This window comes from Acanthopagrus latus, chromosome 10 (genome assembly GCF_904848185.1).
Source record: "Acanthopagrus latus isolate v.2019 chromosome 10, fAcaLat1.1, whole genome shotgun sequence".
Taxonomy (NCBI): Eukaryota; Metazoa; Chordata; class Actinopteri; order Spariformes; family Sparidae; genus Acanthopagrus; species Acanthopagrus latus.
In genome coordinates, this window is record NC_051048.1 from 9,660,951 (window position 1) to 9,680,873 (window position 19,923).

General features: G+C 43.3%; 1 protein-coding gene and 1 long non-coding RNA gene across 4 annotated transcripts in view; one reads left to right on the forward strand and one right to left on the reverse strand.

The window, feature by feature from the left end:
* Window positions 1-1,621: 1,621 nt before the first annotated feature.
* On the forward strand, window positions 1,622-7,652 carry LOC119027408. Its single transcript, XR_005077377.1, has 3 exons — window positions 1,622-1,982; window positions 4,845-5,010; window positions 5,972-7,652. It is a non-coding gene; the product is annotated as an uncharacterized LOC119027408 (long non-coding RNA).
* The window catches only part of rell1 (RELT like 1), a 29,411-nt gene continuing 16,299 nt past the window's right edge, over window positions 6,812-19,923 (reverse strand). For 2 of the 3 annotated variants that reach the window (XM_037112581.1, XM_037112580.1), the window contains exons 4-8: window positions 19,179-19,233; window positions 13,583-13,834; window positions 10,876-11,008; window positions 8,895-8,938; window positions 6,812-8,803 (exon numbers count right to left, since the gene is read on the reverse strand). In XM_037112581.1, the coding sequence (XP_036968476.1) occupies window positions 8,903-8,938; window positions 10,876-11,008; window positions 13,583-13,834; window positions 19,179-19,233 (476 nt within the window). In that variant the 3' untranslated portion in view covers window positions 6,812-8,803; window positions 8,895-8,902. Of the gene's footprint in view, window positions 8,804-8,894; window positions 8,939-10,875; window positions 11,009-13,574; window positions 13,835-19,178; window positions 19,234-19,923 lie in introns of those variants that run through there. The other variant, XR_005077376.1, reaches the window with a different exon arrangement.

Genomic DNA, 19,923 nt, shown 5'->3' on the forward strand with positions numbered 1-19,923 from the left:
TGCATCCATTGTGTCCCCCTTGAAGTTCAGTTAATTAGCTGTGTGTAATTAGCTTTGTCAAAATTAGAAGAGAGACAGTGAAAGTGAGAGAGTGTACTGTACATTCACTGGGAGGTGATTCCATGGTGATATTTTGTATTTTGAGATTCTATAGTGCATCTTTACAAAACGTCAAAATGCAAAAAGACTATTTAGAGAGATTCAGCGGGACACGGATGCTTGTTTACGACCTCTGCCTCCCTCCCTCTCCGTGATCGAGTTGGATCACTGAGGGACTTCGGTGTTTAAACCTCAACATCGCGGCGGTTAGAGCCTCGGCGGGCGACGTCCAGGGCCCCTGGGCCTCGGCTAATGAACACCTCGGGGCTTTTTTAACTTGAACCGGGAAGACACACGCCGAGCACCTTGGAAACACCCACAGCAGCTGCGGCTGGAGGGAAAAAAAAACAAAAATCCTGATCGGCTGACTGACTCGGGCTCTTCGCGGCGGGAGAGGATGTTAGTGTGTCTCTCTGAGAGCAGGAGGTGGAACAGAGCCCCGACGATACCGAAATAGCCCTTTCTTTGGACATTTATCTATTCATCTCACCCACCCTCTTCTATCTTCATCCCTCTTGTTCTTCGCCTGTCGCTGTAATTGCTCACCACGGCTCTCTCAATTACAGTGTGCTCTTTTTAAGCCTGAAACTTGGTTCTGTCTGTAGTTAGACTTTGTTTCCCCCCCCCCCCCCCCCGCCCAGGCGCAGGGTCGAATGTTTTTCCATTTGCAGATTTTGCAAGTATTTTTCCTATTTTCCTCTCTTAAAGCACGTAAGCGCACGGCGTTGAGTCTCATTGAGCTTCACACGTCACAGCGATGCCACGTGAAAGTGGAGCCAATTTTAAGTCACGTACAAACATGATGTCAAAACAATAGGGACAGCCAGCCTCGGGGCCACGACGAGGCTTTGATCCAAAATCACTCAGAGTGAGTAAACAAGAAGGTGTGTGTGTGTGTGTGTGTGTGTGTGTGTGTGTGTGTGTGTGTGTGTGTGTGTGTGTGTGTGTGTGTCTCTCTCTCTCTCTATCGAGGGTGCTGCTGTGTTTTTTTTATCCCCCCGATGAACAAGATAACTTGTGGATTCGGTGGGTAGCTGTTAAGTCAGCAGGGGAAATCACAAGCTGGAGAACAAACAAGCTTGTTCTTCAGCAGCCAAACTACAGTCGAGAGGGCTTACAGGCAAATCTGTACAGGAATCAAATGACGCAATCGCTCAACGCTTAAAATGAGCCTTTTCTTTATGAGGTTCTGAATGTACACCATTTTGCAGTCGGCGTTAAAGGCACAGTTCGCCTTAACATCAAAAGCACACATTGTTGCCTTACCTGTAGCTCTTTCAGTCGGTTTTTGGATATACCTGCCTGCCCTCAAATACACAGTAATGGAACCAGATGACAAAACAAACAAACAAACAAAAAAATATCTACATTTGAAAAGCCCAACAGCAGTGCTACTTCCCAAAATGCATGACCCTCTTACTCAAGATAACCCGCAGACCCTGTTACAAGCAGTTTCATGCAGGAACTACGTTATAATTTGCCATTTTCCATGTGGGAAGCGTGCATCTACTCATGGAGCTGGAGCGAGTGTAGCTGAACTGAAAGAAAACAGTTCCCCCATGATGCCGCTCTCAACAAGTTTTGGGGAGGATTATGCTGAACGTACGATGGCTCCAAAATTCTGCATCTTACGCTAAAACAATCTAGATGTCTGAAAAGCACTACAGGTAAGTGGGAAAATGAGTCACACCTGCACCAGATAGGTGTGTGTGTGTGTTTGTGTGTCTGAGGGTGTGATTGTCCCGCGAAATGAGAAAAAGAGCATTTCCATATATCCGGACAAACAGGATCTGCCGTGGAGCTCCTGCTTAATCAAACCGGTGACTCATCTTTTCATCGATGCGCCGCGTCGCGCTGAAGACAGAGCTGAACTCCGTGTGTGCGTACGTACACACAGACACACACACACACACACACACTTTGATCCTTTCAATCAGTCCAAGGATACGCAGAGAGATAGATCACGTATAGACAGAGAACAGCTGGGGCTTTATTTTGGCACAAATACGAACAAGGCATGAAGGGTTTGGATTAGCATAAAAACAAAAACTAAAGTCATGTTCAACCACAGTTACACTTCGGTTTGCAACTTCTTCAAAAACAAAAAAGGTCCCAATTCCAACTGAACGTGAGCTTGAAAGATTTCATGTCAGGAGGCACAGGGTGAGAAACTAACAAAGTACTGCACAAATTACAAAAGGGCCCAAGCAAACTGGTCCCCCGGTGTCTAAAAGGTGGTGGAGGGAGTAAAACACACAAGCCACCCACTGATACTGTCAAAATGATCGACGAACAAAAAACACTGGACCCAAAAACCAAAGGTGAAGTGGGAGTCACTGATCGGGAGGGAAACTAAAGGTATAGAAACTGAAAGAAAGAAATCTCAAACACACTCAACTCAGATTCCCACCCCAAACAGAAAACACGGAGAGTCAACTGATGGCGTTGACTCCCTGAATACAGAGCAGGGAAAATGCAGCCCCCCCTTATAGATTCTCCCAGCTGCCTGATTGCAGCCAGCTGAGGGAGAACATCACAGGTGCACCCAATAGCTTCTCTTGACATGTGACCTAGATCTTGGAAAAACCCATGTTCACATCAGGACGCTGGAGAATCTCTGATCTGGCCATAATATTAACCGTCATTAATGAATTTCCAACTAGCTTCTAAGCTGCACTAACTCACTTGAACTAAAGGGCTGATTTAAGGGGAGTTAAACTGAATCTAGTTGGAAGTGGAGCTGCAAAAACTCACTTCAATTCGATGATCTGCTGACAGTACGTCAGATGGAAACTAGTTCAAAATTAAGCAGCGACGACTCACCTAAATAAAGTGGTCTGCTAAAGGGAGGTCGGACAGAAACTAAGTGGAAATTAAGCAGCACCAATACGCTTTAACTGCGTGACCTACTGAAGGGAAGTTAGACAGAAACTAGTTGGAAATCAAGCTGCAAAAACTCACTTCACCTCAACAATCTCCTGACAGCAAGTGAGATATAAATTAGTTCAAAATGAAGCTGCAACAACTCACTTCAATTTAGTGACTTGTTGACAAGAAGTTAGACAGAAACTAGTTGGAAATTGAGCAGCCATGACACTATAATTTAGTGACCTACCGACAGGTAGTTAGACAGAAACTACCATGCTGGAAAACCCAGCATAGACCAGCACCAAAACATCACATATGCTGGTCTTGCTGGTGACCAGTCAAGAAGTTGTGTGTTTTCTGCAAAAAGTCACTTCAATTCAACTATCTGCTGACGGTAAGTTAGATGGAAAGTAGTTCAAAATGAAGCTGCTACAACTCACTTTAATTTAGTTACTTGTTGACAGGAAGTTAGACAGAAACTAGCTGATAATTAAGATGCAAAGACTCAATTCACTGATCTGCTGACGGTAAGTTAGATGAAAACTAGTTCAAAATAAAGCAGCTGCGAATTACTTTGATAAAGTGGTCTGCTTGAGGGAAGTTGTACAGAAACTAAGTGGAAATGAAGCTGCATCAATACACTTGCACTAAGTGACCTACTGAAGGGAAGTTAGACAGAAACTAGCTGGTAATCAAACTGCTCCGAACTGGAAGTCTTGTATTTGAAAGCATGACGATCCCAAAAAAAAAAAAAAGTGTCACACAAGCTACCTCTTGTTCTCCTTCTTTAGTGTTCCTGTCATCCCAGTGACTCACAGTAATCACTTCGCCTCGCCCCGCCTCGAGATAACAGCACAAAAGTAATTTGGGCCGCAGCCTGCTGTGCGTCGAACGTCGATGGAGTGCACGCGGGCAAATAAAGAGCACTTGTGTGTCAGATTCCTTCGTGTTGTTTTTATTAGGTCCATTAGGCAGCCGGCTGTACAGTCCCCAAGGTGTGCGCGCTCCGTTACCATGTTTGTTTTTCTCAAGGCTTTGTTGGCCTTAATGATGTCACCCTTAATTGTAGTACGCGCGAACTTCCTCGTCTCAGAGGAGCGGGGATATTTAAAGGAAGACGTATCCACCGACTGGAGGATTATTCTATAGATTCCGAGCAGGAACTGAACAGGCTGGGATTTTGACTTCCTGGTATCCTCCTGCGAAACACCACACAAGGCTTTAATGTTCGTCGATTTGACCCCCCCCCCCCCCTCCTGAGAACGCATTAAATCAGCGCCGCCATTAAATATCTTTCACCGTTTAAATTTCCGAGAATGAGCCTGGAGTAGTCCGCCTCGTTTAGGGGAATTCACCCGACATGTCTGGAAATGTTTCACTCTGGTTAGATATTAAACTTATCAGCTGGAGGCTGAATGCAGCTCTCTAACTCTCACAGCAGAGGTGCCCCAACTTTATCTCTCGGAAGGCCAAAACTGATACTTAATGATGGACCGTGGGACAAAGCAAACACCGACTGTAGAGTTAAAATGCAAAACTAGGATCCAGATTTTTCTTCATTGACTAATTACAGTTATTTATTTAGTGTGAATAGAAAAGTAAGTTCTTTATTTGTAATATCAAGTTCATTTTCATAAAAACGAGACCAGCTGGAGACTATTTATGGAATACTACCTTTTACTTAGTGACAGATTAATTTTCTTTGTCTACAAACAAACTGACACTCAAAAGTGCTGCAATGGCAACAGGATTTTTGTAATGACTCATCCTGGTTATGTTTTTTCTGACATTATTTATAGCTGCATAACAGCTTTTTTGTGTGTGTCTTTCATAAAGTAAATAAACTGAATCACCTGTTGCTGCTTCATGTTCCTCAGAGAAACAAACAAAGGAACAGACTTTTTTCTCTCCTGAGATGAGAGGAGTTGGGAGAATCTACCGAGGTCCTCTTTGAAGATCAGCACTGACGTACGAAAGTATAAATAAAATGTGTCTTCAAAAGATGAAAACTCGAGACCGCATCAGTTTGGCAGCATGTTTCAGGTAAAATGAAAGTTCTTTTCAGAATTATTTCAGGACACCACTCTTTTTTTTCCCTTGCCGTCATTGTTTTATATGTCCTAAGACCCTGAAAGTTAATGAGCCAATCACCAACAGAAGCTCCTGAAATGCCTCGTCAGTAGCCCCGCCTTTACTTCAGTGACGATGTGACATCACACCATGTCACCATGTCACACATATTGCGTAATGTGTGCCTTGCGGCTAACTTGGGATTTGAGAATTGATTTAGCACAGCTGCTCCTTTAAGGTAAGGCGTGTGAGAGCTGACCAATCAGAGAAGACTGAGTATTCGGGGGAGGAGGGCGGGGCTTAAAGAGACAGACGCTAAAACTGGGCACCTGGGGAAACTAGAGTGTTTTGGGGGCTTTAAGGCATGGAAACTTACAGTAGAAGTAACCTTAAATGAAATATGAACCTGAAAGAGAGCAGAATATCTTTCCTTTAATAAAGAATACATGTCCTATTTCTTTTTTTCCATGTTCCAGTCCAGTTCACTGTCTGCTGGAATCTGTGAACACTGTTTGAGTTACAGGAAAGGTGGGCAGCGAGCCACTTCAGAAGGTCACCGTATTCACGGCCCTGATGTAGTTCAGAGGTGTTAAACATTGACTAGTCTTCCTCCCACTGGTCCCGAATGTTTCCCTAAAAAAAAAAAAAAAAAAAAAGCCTCAGAGAGCTCCATCCTCTTTGGCTGATAGCCAGAGACAAAGATAAGATGTAGGGCACTTAGCCTGGCATTGGCATGGGAACCCTGTCGCCTGGAGGCCTGAATAATTCAGTGCCTGAGATAAATTTACCGCTTATGAAGTCACGCAAAAGAGACGGAGCAGAGCTTTATTATTATCTATACCATTTTTATGTGCATACATAACTCCCTCGTGGGATTCTTAAGTCGCGTCGATGCAGCGTGAAAAACCTTCTTTCTTTTTTTTTTCCCCCGCAGAGTCGGCTGACACCGTTTCTGGAGCTAAAATAAACACCGCACACGGAGTCAATATTTGCACCAGATCCTTCATGTCCTGCACTGTCGACCACATCTTTCTGACAGGTTCGAACGCCCCGCAGCCACCCTCTGTGTTATAATAGGCAGGTTTGCTATGGGTGGGGCGATGTCGCCTTGTGTGCTATTGGGTTTTTTTTTTTTTCCTTTTCTTTTTCGGCTGCATGTGAATGTTCCCCCGTCCCTGTCAACACTCTGAAAGTCAATCCTCCCTCCGGCGCTGTCAAGTGACACCGGCGGCGGCCATGTGTCACTCAGGGGCCTTATTTAATCACGTCCTCGCTGTTGTTCAGTGGCAGTTAGGCATCATGTTAATAATTCAGCGGCGTAATAACCTAAATTAGCAGATTTGTATCTTCTCTCCTGTTCAGAAACTTGTTGCCTTTATCGAAGCCGTGTCTGCTCGCGCGGGTGAACCCGATAAGCTTCAGAAGGTCAACAAGAGACCAAAAGAGCGAGGGGTGTTAATCCTCGATCTCAAGAAAACACCTCTCCATCTCCATCTCATCTCCATTATGTGGAAATAATATGATAGAGAGCCCCAGGTCATCGGACTACCTCCTCCAGATGAATAAGACGAATCATCTTTTCATTACGGGCGTGAAAAGGGGAGAAAAGGAGTGAGGAGGGAGTGGAGGAGGAAATGAGAAAGAATAGAATATGAAGATGGATGTTTCACTCAGAGGAGAGGGAGAAGTTGGCCCCGCAGGTCAGCGGCTTTCATCAGTTTAATGTCTCAGCTGGTGTACAGTGTGTAATTAGAGGACAATACAAAGTGGATTATTAATGTTTGATATGTGTTAGTCTTTATTTTTCATTACAACAATAAAAACACAACAGAATGTGTGAATAACAAAATTATTTTTAAAAATAAAAATGAGGCACAATGACATGACATTCACAAACGCCGGAGGGGGACAAAAAAAATGATCACAAAGGTTTGGGAAAGTGATATATTTCGATGATTACGCACGACCTTGGATGATTTGTATCGCACTTCCGCAAAGTCGCAGGACTCATGAGAGACTGATTAAAAAAAGGTGATCAAAATCAAGGTAGCAAAGGGTGAGATATGCCGACTGTAAATCTTTAATTTGGGTCAAACTCCAAAAAAAACACTGGATCCTACATCTCCCACAATGCAGCAGATGCATGTTTTCATAAGGCAGTCTCTGCAAAAAGGGATGCACGATGTGTATCGAGCCAAGAAATCAGCACGGATAAACGAGTACCCTGATGATGGGAAATGTTTATCATCTGCAATAATTTTGTTAAAAAATATAAATAGATGATAACACAAAGCCGATACAGTAGGTGCGGGTGTGCACCTTTTAAAGGACAAATTAAAAAATATATTAAATCAAATTCATGTAAATTTTCATTCTTGGGTGAACTTTTTCCTTTAAAAGTTGCTTTCCCTGATAAACACAGAGGGAGAAGAAGAAGCTGCTGTCGCGCTCATGACATTTAAACTGCTGCACAGGGAAGAAGATCTGCCGAGTGTCGACCACGTGGATGTTTTTCTACAGTTTCTGAGGAAGACGACATGATTTCAATCTGCACGATACGTTTCACAGGAGTTCTGTGGGGGGGGGGGGGGGGGGGGGGGGAATCCGCCGGCTTTGATGCAAACAGTGGCCAGAGCATCACATGATGATCCAGAGTATTTAATACAACAAATCCAATCTTAGCTATGGAATATTAAATCCACAACCTTTGCTCACTGTATGAGCCTTTCATAAATTGCAGGATATGATCTTTTTAAAATACAAAAATGACAACTTAGCGGTATTGGCCATGAGAAGTATGTTGTTATTGGTTAGGAGTATGAACTGAAAGCAGATCCATATGGTGCAACCCATGTAAACACTTTGAAACTCTGTAACATCCCTTTTTGGCTTTGGGTTTGAATTTGTCATCAGGACAAGCTGGTTTTGCATTTGGTGGAGACCGAAACAGAGCTAAGAGAAAAGAGGAGCGAATGTGTGTGTGAGGAGACACGACTCGACGTGATCTGCGACTGATACTACATCGGTGTTGCGTTTTAGACGAGCATTTAATGCAGCTTTAAAGATTAAATAATGCACTTCTGAGAGGGGAACATGGCAGTGAAGAGTTGGAGAGGACTGGCTGTTCCTGCCGCTGGGCGAGCGGCTAATTTGTTGTTTGACCCAGAACGCTGCACGCTCGTCTACATGAGGTCGGACTGGATGATCAACACGAAGACAGGAGATTACAGTTTGGAGGAGCGGGACAAAAACCTGATAATCACGCTTAAATCGTCGTGTTCACGCCGTCGCAGGACTCGTCCACTTCCTGGTTCGGTGACCCCTCTATCAGGCGGTTCCTGCTTCCTGTTTCTGGGCCGTAGTTTTATCAATTAACCAACGTGTGACATGCAAAAACTCCTCCATCCCTCCTCATACAAAAACATATGTACATACATCACGGAGCACGTCCATGAGTCAGGCTTCTTTGACGCTGAGCAGCTGCCCTGCTTTAACGCCCTTGAGCAAGGCACTATTGTGGATCGGTTTCAGGAGGAAACGCCGTACCTCCCCTCCTGCTTGTAAAAATAACTGGCTAGTGTGACTCCACGCGTCACTCTCCCACCGCCGTCCTCGTCATCAGCAGCACTTTTGGCTCCCTGCGGAGCGAGAATGTGGAGGGACGACTCCCGGGTCGACTTCGCTCCTCCTCTGCTGATGGTTCAAATGTTCTTGTTTGGGTTTTACAAAAGTGTCCAGATGTTCCTTTTCCCTTCTCTTTGGACATCTGTGGGAATGAGGGAATAAAGGAATCAAGGTGTTAGGACACAGACATTAAAAAACACACACGTGGAGCTGACGAAACCCAAACACTTTACCTGGATTTCTATCGTTTCTCTTTGTCCAAGTTGTCCCTCTGCTCCTGTCGGACAGAGATAATCTTGATTTATTACAGAAAATAAACATTAAATCGATGATCTTCAGATTAGGAGAGATCGACGGAGTTTGTTTATTCTCTTGATGGAAGGATTTTTTTTTTCTCTCAGACAGTCAATATGAGAAAGCTTCAAGTCAATATGTGAAACAGGAGAACGAAATGAGACAAACACGGATGTTTAATGTGCTCTTGCGCTGTGAACGGATTCTTTGCAATTGTATCATCTATGAAACATAAGTGACATCTCTCCACCCTAGAACAAATTTATTCAAGCTAGTGAAAGCAAACTTTCATATTACAGAGTGAAGTTCAGAATCTGCTCAGGATATGCAGAAAAAAGAAACCGCAGTAGAACCTGAACATCATTTTATTTAACTTTATTTTTTAGTTTAAAAAATAGGTGCAATATGTACGATTTCCAGCCTAATTCATAAGCAGAAAAATAAATAGGTGGCAGCACATTAATAGGATGGCCGCTAACTGCTGCTATCTGTAGCCACCGTTAGCTAGTTAGTTCAGTTAGCCATGCAGCTAGCAGTCTGAACTAAAGGCTCAGGGCACTTACAGGGGAAGTGTTGGCGTTTACACCTCCAGCACAAAAGCTACGGACAAGGACTGGCCAGGGCTAGCTGCTTAACATGCTAACTAGCTAACTAAACTTTGTTTCAACTAGAATTCTTACAATATTGCATCTGTAAGTGTAACGCGAACTGTTAAAACACCGACATCCTTTGCCACCATCCATCCGACATCACACAGACGCACCCGTAATCACAGTTTAATGCCTCAGCTGCCGCCAAAGAGAACTAAACTGAGATCATCAATATTGTTATTGCTGAATCAGTGTTCAGTCCCACAGGACAGAGGGACCGTCGAAAAGTTTCCTGTTTGAGGTGGTTTCCTGTCACCAAAGAGGAAGAAACCAACAATGAGGGAATGTCTGCGCTCCAACTGCAGCGTCAGCGGGAGGACAACAACTCCTCTGCACACTTGTAAACAGTAAATTAAACACCGAGGAGAGACGAGCGGAGGCTGTTCGTGATCACCTGGAGCATTGTAATTTCACAAACCAGAGTTTCTGTGATGTAAACACAAGGCGGCAGAGCTGGAGGCTGATTATTGCTGCAGTTTTCTCTTCACCGTGAATATTTAAACACTTATTTAGCTAATTGTCGGGTAAAAAGGTACACAGCGTCTGTGCATACAGCTGTTTTTTTTTTTTTATTCAGACTTCAGCTTCTTTTTGGGTGTTGTAATTGTCATTTCATATCCTCAGCTCCAGTTCTTTATTTTTTTAAGTTCTCTGGGGAGTTTTGAGTGTTTGACTAGTTGCCAGTGAATTTGATATTAAGAAACTGTATATAAATAAACTTGATTTTTGCTTTTTTTAACACTTGCGTACTCAATGTCACCACTGTAAACAATGTTTTAGTGACATTTCGGAGCGAATATTATTAATGGATTGATAGAAAATGACTCCACAACAATTTTAATAGCTGAAACATAAACATAGTTGTGCTCCAGTTTCTTAAATCTGAGGATTTGCTGCTTTTTTCATCTCTTAAGTGACATCTAACTAAATATTTCTGGATGACAGCTGAACAGATCTAGAGCTTGAAAGATGTAAACTAATTTAGAATATCGTATCACGCATTTTTTTCCCCTGTATTTTAAATTTTTTTAGACCAAACAACCCAGGCCTAAATAAAATAAAATAACTAGTTAATAGATAATGATAATAAAAAAAAGTCATTGGTTGCAGCCTGAACACAGTCTCCTGCTTCTCCTCAGAAAGAGCTGTAAGAAGAGCGAATGTGTGCGTTTGTTTATACACAGTGTCGGCAGGGAGCAGCCCGATGGGACAAAAAGAAAAAAAAAAAAAGAAACAGGGACACAGATGAAGACGTTTCCAGGACACCGACCTGCTGGGACTCCGACGTCGTCCGACTCTTGGGCTCCAACTCCGTAGGAGACGTGGGGACGCTCCCGTTGGAGTCTGATATTAACAGGGTCCTCCGCTCCCGGGCGGTCTTTTCACACTTTGTCACCCTGAACCTGAGACATGACCAAAAAAAAAAATCAAATAAACAAAAAAGGTTAATAATAATAATATTAATAATAATAATTAATAATGTTTTTCTCCTCTTTATATTGAGGATTTATCAGTTCATTACTAATTTATAGCTTTTTTATGAGAATTTTGAGTGTATTACTTTGTATTCTCATATTTATTGCTTCCATACAGACTCCATAACTTTGTTGCCTTTATACTTTATTACTATTACATTCTGTGGTTTCACTCATATGTCACGACTTTGATGCTTTATACCCTAATTTGCTTGCTTTCACTGCTACTCTACTCTGTTTTTAATTCTTTATACATAATAAATACTTGTTGTTGGTTTTTTTTTTGCGTTGGAGCCGCTCAGCCAAACAATCGCGCACTTGTACAAGCGCAGTGACGGCAAACATCTTGAATCTTGAATGTTCTCGCTGCCTGTGACCCACATGAAGCACGCGCACGCTTCAGAGTTGCGCTCATTAAAACAAACTCCGGCTCTTCTGTTGAGACCACTGGCCGAAATAAAGAATACAAACAGCGCAGTGAAACTGCGTTGAACCCTTGAAAAGAAAGTTTTTCTTTAGAAAATGATCACAGTGTGAATTATTTTTCTGGGTCAAAATAAACCCTCAGACCCTCTCTGCTGTAGACTCTTTGTAAATAGTGTATTAATATCATACTGTAAACAAACCGCAGAGAATGGCTGTTGAGCATCAACTCAGTGGGTATCAGCCATCCTCATTTGTGCCACAGCTCTCGCTCACCTCAACTTAACATCCTCTTCCCCCCTCTCAGAGACGCACGCAAACACACACACCCTCCCAGAGCTTTAATTAAATCAGCAAATGAATATTCGTATCCAGGTCATGCTGACCCCTCTGCGTATGCGGCCATTCATCTGGGTGTGCAAATGAAAAGCGACCTCGCTGCATCCCAATCAGCTCGCAGCGGGGCATTAAGGATGAGAGGAGCGCTCGCTGCGTGACGGGGGCCGAGGCTGCACGCTTTCCCGGGTTCACCAGTGGACTGAGAAATGTTGTCTTTACTTTAAACATCTCTGACAGCTTCATTATTGAACATAGCGCCAGGGTTCATTTACAAATATGGTGGGTTTTTTTGTTTTTTTTTCTTGAAGCCTTTACAAACACCAGTGACAATTCTTGTGCTGTTTTTCTTAAAGTTGTAATCCGTAAAGATTTCCATAAAAAAACAAAAAACATTTTGGCTGCCTTTTATAGTTCACCGTTCACTATATTTAAATTCAGTGTTAATCTCAGGATCCAGTCATTTTTATTGTTGGCGGTGGAGTCCATCACACGCAGGAGGGATTCACAGGAAAAAGATTACGTTTACATAATCCAGCACGGGTTCATCACATCGATAATAGCCTCGTTGTCTATTGTTCGCGCTCTTTACACCGTGTCGGAGCTGTGCAATGTTACCGCCGATGCAAACAGAACGCCCTTCTCCTGCTGCTTCGCATTAAAAGAATTAAACTCGCAAATGCAGGCTGGCTTGAAGCAGCCGCATCAAGTCCCGACAGTGGGAGGCACAAATTGAACTGCCGAGTAAATACTGATTAAAGATGTGACACCGGGTGACCCCCAGTTCTCCTGAAGCGGCCTAACGAATCAGACCTCTATATGATGGAGTATCAAGCATCCGTCTGACACTCCTCTGAATTTGCACTGCTGAAAAATTACGCAAAAAAAAAAAAAGTCCCACTGTGAAATAAAAGCTGTTCAGTGAGAAGCCGACACATTTTGTTTAGAAATATGTTTTACATTTGTGCAAATGCTGACGTCAGTACGAATGAAAGCAGGAGGAGGACAGAGAGAACTTTTGAAATACACAAGCTGATCTGAATAAGAGCTGGAGATAAGCAAGGTGAACTTAAAGTAGATTGGGGCCAAGAACAAAGAACTATAGTCTTTATAATCTTTTACTGATGTGTTAATTAAGAATTTCACATTCAACTTGTTTTTTTTTTTACATTTAATTGTTTTTTGCCCTCTAATTTAAAATGTGTGTATATATTTGTTGTCGGCTACAGCACAAAATCAGCCTTGCAGGGACAAATGATTAAAGAAAAAAAAGAAGAAAGAAAAAAAAAAGGTAGGTTGATCCTAAAAAACAACAAACTATTAGCTGTTAGGTCTCTCTGTTGCCGTCAGTCTCAGTCTTCCGGAGAACCTCCTCCTGTTCATTGGGCTTTTTAACAGGAATTGTTGCCGCACAACAGAGGTTCACCGCTGAAACTTCCCACGGAACAACAACACCGTTTGAACCCTGCAGTGTCTATTTTCCCAGGCTTCGCCCAGAAACATCCACCTGTGTATTTTCCGGGTCACTGGTTCTGTGTCAAAGTGCAGGACAGTGTGATCCTGTGTAATTAAGCGTGGCTTTTTTTTAGTGACAAACACCCAGAGTAAATGTTTGATTGCTAGTGTGTGCTTGCTAATATTTAATATGCCTCTGTGGCAGATACATTGTTTTAGTCTGCTAGGTAAAAAAAAACAATCCTTTTTGTTCCTGCCTCAGACACACACTCACACACACCTGCCCACCTGCCCACAGCCAGTACCGTGACCTCTCCGTGGTGGCTGCGCCGCTGCTCCGCCGACTTGCGGGCCGACGGCCTCCTCATCAGCGGCCATTTCTTCTGGCTGCAGCGGGTGCAGATGTTCTTGGTGCCGCTCATGCCGCCGATGGTGTGCAGGTGGTTGCAGGTGTGCTTGGCGGCTCCCGGGGGTGCACCCGGTGATACGGGGGTCATTGGAGGCGTCGGGGTGCCGGGAGACGTCGGGGTGAGCGGTGGACTAAAGACAAGGGGACCAGACGTTGAGAAGTGAGACTCACCAACATTTAATCCAAAGCATGTGAAACTTTAAATTTTATCACTGACGAGCTCTTAGTCATGATTGTGTTGAACGATAATGGATGCAATTACGCGGTGAGTTACAAAGGATACAACAGTGTGTCAAAGGAGGCTAATTGTTCGTTTGCTACATCTCACATCTCTTTTTCTTTCCAGTGTGTGTGTTTCACGACCCTGGAGAGCAGCTCTTCACATTGTTTATGCACAAAGGTGGAATAAACAGTGTTTCTATCCACTGATGTAAACATCGATATACAGCGTGTACACAGGGACAGGCAGCAAAACAAGCAACGTCTCTTTGATCTCTCAAGTTTCTGAGTTTCTATAAAAGCTTCTTAAGCCACTGGGAAGGTTCTCCTGTATTGAGGCCTTGTCTAAAACCAAACGTACACACAGGGGTGTCACATTTTTGGGGTTATGTGTAGATTGTTGCAAGATAAATATGACTGTTGTGCGTTGTTGGATTATGAACAGGATAGTAAAGCAGAAAAAACAAAAATACTAAAAACAATTCTGCCCAACTTCTGATTTTCTTTGCTTTATATTCTTATGAATTACAGGACAATTTAAAACTTGTTCTTGACATGCTTGAGATGCTCAATAAACGGGAAGATGTTGATCAGTGTTTCCCAAAGTTAAAGATGACATCCTAAATTGTTTGGTCCACAAACCACTGACATTCATTTTACTGTTAGGAATTTAAGAAGCTGGAATCAATAGAAAAAAAAGTTAAAGTTCTTGATCAGAATAGATTCAATTAATTTAATAGCTGACCAATCATTAATCATTGCAGCTTCATCGTCCATGCATAGTGAAAACATCGATTCATATCATCACTAATAAGATTTGCCTTTTTTGTTTCAATATTCTCATGGAGCATCTGTGTTTGTGTGACTTCAAACAGTGCTAGCGGTAGGCAGATAAAGGCAAGCAGTCTGGGAATTAATCAGCAGTGGTGAAATATTTGGTATTTCAGGGAAAAGACAGGTTGAGAGACAAAGGGCATGCCATATGACAACAACGCTGTCGCGAGACCACTCAGGAAACTTGACAAAACCTGGCCGGACGCCTCACTCCGCAGTCGCCTAACTTGTTGCTCTCGCTAGCGCAATATTAGCTTCTGTGTTTCAACTATTCTGACAAAGCGTGCGTGCAGACCCTAACCCAGAGTTTCCCTGTTCCAGCACACCTCATTCAGATGAATGGGTGGTTATCAGGCAGGAGGGGTAGATGATGAGCTGATCATTAGAATCAGGTGTGTTGGTGCAGGTAAACGTGTAGGACAGGAAGTCTCGGGGGCCGGGACACTGAAAAACTCTGTAGCTGTGTCCCAGTTCAGGCGCTGCATTTGAAGGGCAATTACGTCACAACGCTGCGCAAAGTCTGTCCCAATTCAAAGGCTCCTCCAGATGCAGCCCACAAATACGTCCTTCTTTTCCCTATTTTTTGGAGGATGCACAGCTACTATACTTCGTGGCCTCACATATCCCAAGATTCTTTGCGCGCCCAAAAAAGAGAATAAAGAGTGAGAGAAAATGACGACATCACGTGCGTAGATCGTAACTTTTATGGGCCTGGGCGGCCTCGTGACGTAAGGGTAAACCCCTTGCTGAAAAAAAAAACAGCATAGACCACCACCAAAACACAGCATATGTTGGTCTGGTGTCCAGTTACTAGGAAGACCAGCATATGTTGTTTTTTGGTTCTGGTCTGTGCTGGTTTTTTCAGGAGGGCCATCTGGTGACGCAACCAGGAAGTGCTCCAAAGGCTAGACCGCCCCAATTAACAATGGCTGACGTGGTTCACAAGGTCGCTCCGAAGGACTCGCCTTTGAGGGCCGGGTTCTTCAAAGGATGCGGCCCCTGAATTGGGATACAGCCTATGACTAGAGATGAAGTCTGCGAGCAGCTAGGCTAATTTGTTCAATGTAAAATGCTACTGACGGTAACCTTGACAGTTATTGAGCCATACTTTATGTTTTTTCGTTATTTAGCCATGTTTTACATGCATTAGTGGAATAAGTTTAAAGTAAGCTTTGCTGCATTTAACTGGTGAAAATGATTTACAATTACTTATGCACTGTTTTGGCTCTTTTAATGGCAAAACCCAGAAAAGAAAACGGTTAGTGGCTTCTTCTGTTATCTCTTATGTTAAGTGAATTGATCTAAATTGAAGCTCTATCTTTGCACATATATCATACGGTCCACTAAAGAGTTGATAATACATTGTATCATGGTGAAACTTGTCATTTTACACCATATTTAAACATATGCAACCAGTGAGAGGGGCGAGCAGCAAGCAGACAACCCTTGGGAATCACTGGGGTAAACAATGTGCGAGTACACGCATGTTAAAGGAATAATTCTCGCCCTTTCTATAAAACAAATGCACAAAAATCTGTATTATGCTGGTGTACCATGAGGATCCCTGCAGAGCAGAGGTACAAAACATGAATTTGATCCACAGGAGGGAAGAAACGACATGGCAGAGGGGAGACTGGCTGATGTGAGAAGAGGAGACTGAGGGGTGGTGGAGGCTGGAGCACCGACGGGGGAGAGCAGCACTGAGGCGAGGGTAAAGTTAAGTATCGAATCCGGAGAGGCAGATAGGGAGCCCTGGCCACACTACAGTCACTCTCCTCCCTGTAGTCTCTCTCCAGCCTTCCCTTCCTTCTTGCTCTCTCATTCTGCCTGTCTGTCCGTCTCCCTCCACCCCTTAAGTGTCCCATAAATTACCCCCGCCGATACCACTCGTCCCCCCTATTCCACCATCTCTAAGTGATCCACTGGCAGACCGCCCGACCTGGCTGGGAGGGAGCGAGAGAGGAAGAGATGAAGAGTAACTGCGAGGGAAAGAGGGAGTACCAGAGAGAGCAATTTCAACAAAATGAGCAAAAAGTGAAGGGAAACAAGGAGTGGAAATATGTGGAAAAGGGGATTTGGCGAGACAACTAAAGGAGCATAGAGAGGGTGACGCCGGGGAAATGTGTGCGATTGCAGATTTCTGCTGATTGTTCCAGGACACCCAATGTGACTGAGCAGAATACCTCAGTATCTAATCCTTGGCAGAGGCAACGCCGCTACCATTTATCCACACTAACAAAAGGAGAACATCTCTCCCCTCTTTATCTCTCTCCTTCACTCCTAGAACAATATGTAGCGGGGCGAGGAAGATGACAGGAGGAGAGAGAGGGGGAAAACATACTCCGCAAACTCGATTTACTCACACTCCTCTTCAGTCACAGGCATCTCCTCCTCCGATCTGTCTATCAGCCTCTCTCCCTCTCCTCTTATCTCAGCAGCAAAGCAATGCAAAGACGTCTAATCTCAGCTTGTACCAACAGCTCCTCTTCTTATGATGCGGGATCGTTCAGAGTGACAAGTGGGCAGCCTTTGATTTGAGATGTGCATGTCGAAATATGAAAAACCCACTGATATCCATTTGAAAGGCCTGATACAGAATTTATGCTGGTTGAGGATCCTGGCCTTTATATACAGCCAAGAGCGACTGAAAGTTTGCTAAAAGACATAGTTTTCATTAAAAAAATAAGCAACTGATTTTACAAGGAGGAAAACAACAGCGGCTTCTAATCTCTAGCTAAAGATCAAGGATGGTTACACTTGTCAGAAATGAAAACTCAGCCATGGTCAGCTAGCCGGTAAGGCTAACTTTAGCTCCATGACATTCTAAGCAGCTCTTTAAAACAGAAACCACATTAAAAACATCTTAATTTCGCACTTGTCACCTGTACACATGTCAAAATGCCAATGACACACTCAGACCCATTTTGAGGCCTATACATTTTATGCTAATAAAAGGATACTGAGCATCAGATGCAGTTGACAGCAAGGAAATTTAGCCAATGACCATAAGTTAAGTAGTTGCTGCTACATAACCACTTGAACTTCTTAGCATTCTCTAATCAATAGAGCCTTGATTTCGTCATTTCTAGCCGATGATCCTGGTTGGTTACACATTAGTAATCTAAATAAGCTAACTTTAGCTCCATGGTTTGGTTGCAACGCTGTTTCTTAATGTTTCAAGCAGTGTTTTAAAACAGGAGTCCCATAATTATTGTGCGCTTTGTCAGTTCATTCATGCTTTGCAACTGATGCTTAATGTTAGCATCTTCACCAGTCGATGATCTCTGAGTTACACGGTTCAAATAAAGAAACCGCATCTTGTAGAGTGGTAGAGCTAGTTAGTGTTAGTGTTATAAAAGATCAGACTGTCTGATTGCTTAGATATATCAGCTAGAGGTTAGAAATACAACTTATTTTTTGTATTTTTGTGAGGTATTTTTCACTTTTAATGATAGAAGAAGGATAAACATGTGGTAATAGCAACACTATCTTGTCTTCCAGTCCAAGGACAGGACAACATTAGCCTACACTACGATACTGAACACTATGCAGGGTGCCATCATGAAAGATTGTTTTAACACAAGTTTTAACCTCACAAAATAATGTTATCTGAAACCCTCTTCAGCTTCAGACATAGCGCTTAATTACTGCTGTAGGTAGAAAACTAGCTAGCCAGACATGCTAACCTTTGCAGCTCATGTTAGGAATAAATGAAACTGTGTGTTCTTCTGTGCTAACACTTCTGTTTTTTGTGTTTTTAGGTTTGGAAAAGCTTCACAGAAACCTTTAAACCCTTTAGACACAGATTGTCGCTCTTACTACAGCCCCATGCCCACCAACATGAGGAGAAATCTGTTGGTTAGTCTTTTCAATTGATAAATTTGGTCTATGAAAGAATATAGAAAGTCAGAATATAGAAAGAGGTGTATCTACATTGCTTGTTTTGACCATCAATCCATAACCCTGAGAAGAGCACAGGTGAAAGCACCTAATCCACTCAGCTAGAACAGGCATGTTTTTAGGAGTTTTGCTAAATAAATGACAGGTTTCAGCTCTAAGGACAACTATGGTTTCTTTGCCTTAATACATCCTTGTTAAGTGGAATCATAGTCACTCCACTGTATCCTGGCTAAGAATCTAATGTGGAAACATGCAAACAACTGTGCACAATATGCTTTGATAATCCCACAATACAATGATACGGGGCCCAGTGGCATTTAGGGAGCAGTCCCCAGCTGCTCACCCTCGATCAAACCTTGCCAATTTGGAAAAGTATCAAAAGAGAAATGTGTCCTGATTGCCTTGTTTCGAGCGCTCACTTCCTGCTGTGGCTACTCTCGTTTCAGCCAGCAGAGACACTGAGAGGCTTTCACAGGAGTCTTACGCTGCCATCTGGTGGTTGAGGTGGTAAAATACACTTACCCATCAGAATCAATGCTGTTTTCATGAACCATGGCTTTCAGGGCGTCAGAGTTTGCTGATGAGAGAGGGAGAGAGAGAGAGAGAGAGAGAAAGACACTTGTTCAGATGGAAGAAAGGAGCGGGGAGAGGGAGAGATAAGGGAAGTGTGGGAATTGTGTGGGGAATTAGCGAGGAGAACGCTCCAGTGACTTCAAAAGCAGAGCGCTTATTGAAAGATGGCTACAATAGATTAACTCCCTAACACAATTAAACGGCACATCACATGCACTCACTGAGCACATGATAACTGTACACGACAACCTCAGGGGAAGACACTTCCCCCCCCACCCACCCAAACCCAGAAAAAAACTTGACCCGGAGTAAACATAGTCAAGAATATGAGACAAAGTAGCTGAGGAAAAAGGTTTGAGGGCTGCACCGAGACACAGATGACTCATGTAGGTGAACGCTGGAGTTCCGTGTTTAACGTTTAATCTAAAAGTGTGCACGGATGTCTGACTCAAGCCTCCGTCCTCCTTATCACCCCGGATCATCCTCATACCATGAGGCTCCGCAGGGGTTTTCACAAGAACATTCTTGATGACGGTTATTTATTTTTAGTCCAGAAGTGTTATGAACTTGCTTTTGTTTTGGTCATTTTATTTATGCACGGCTGCCTTTTGAGGATGGTGGAGGACTCTTGATCTGAGTCTAGTTCTGAGTCTATAAAAAGACCCTGAAAACACACTTTTTCTGTGACCAAACT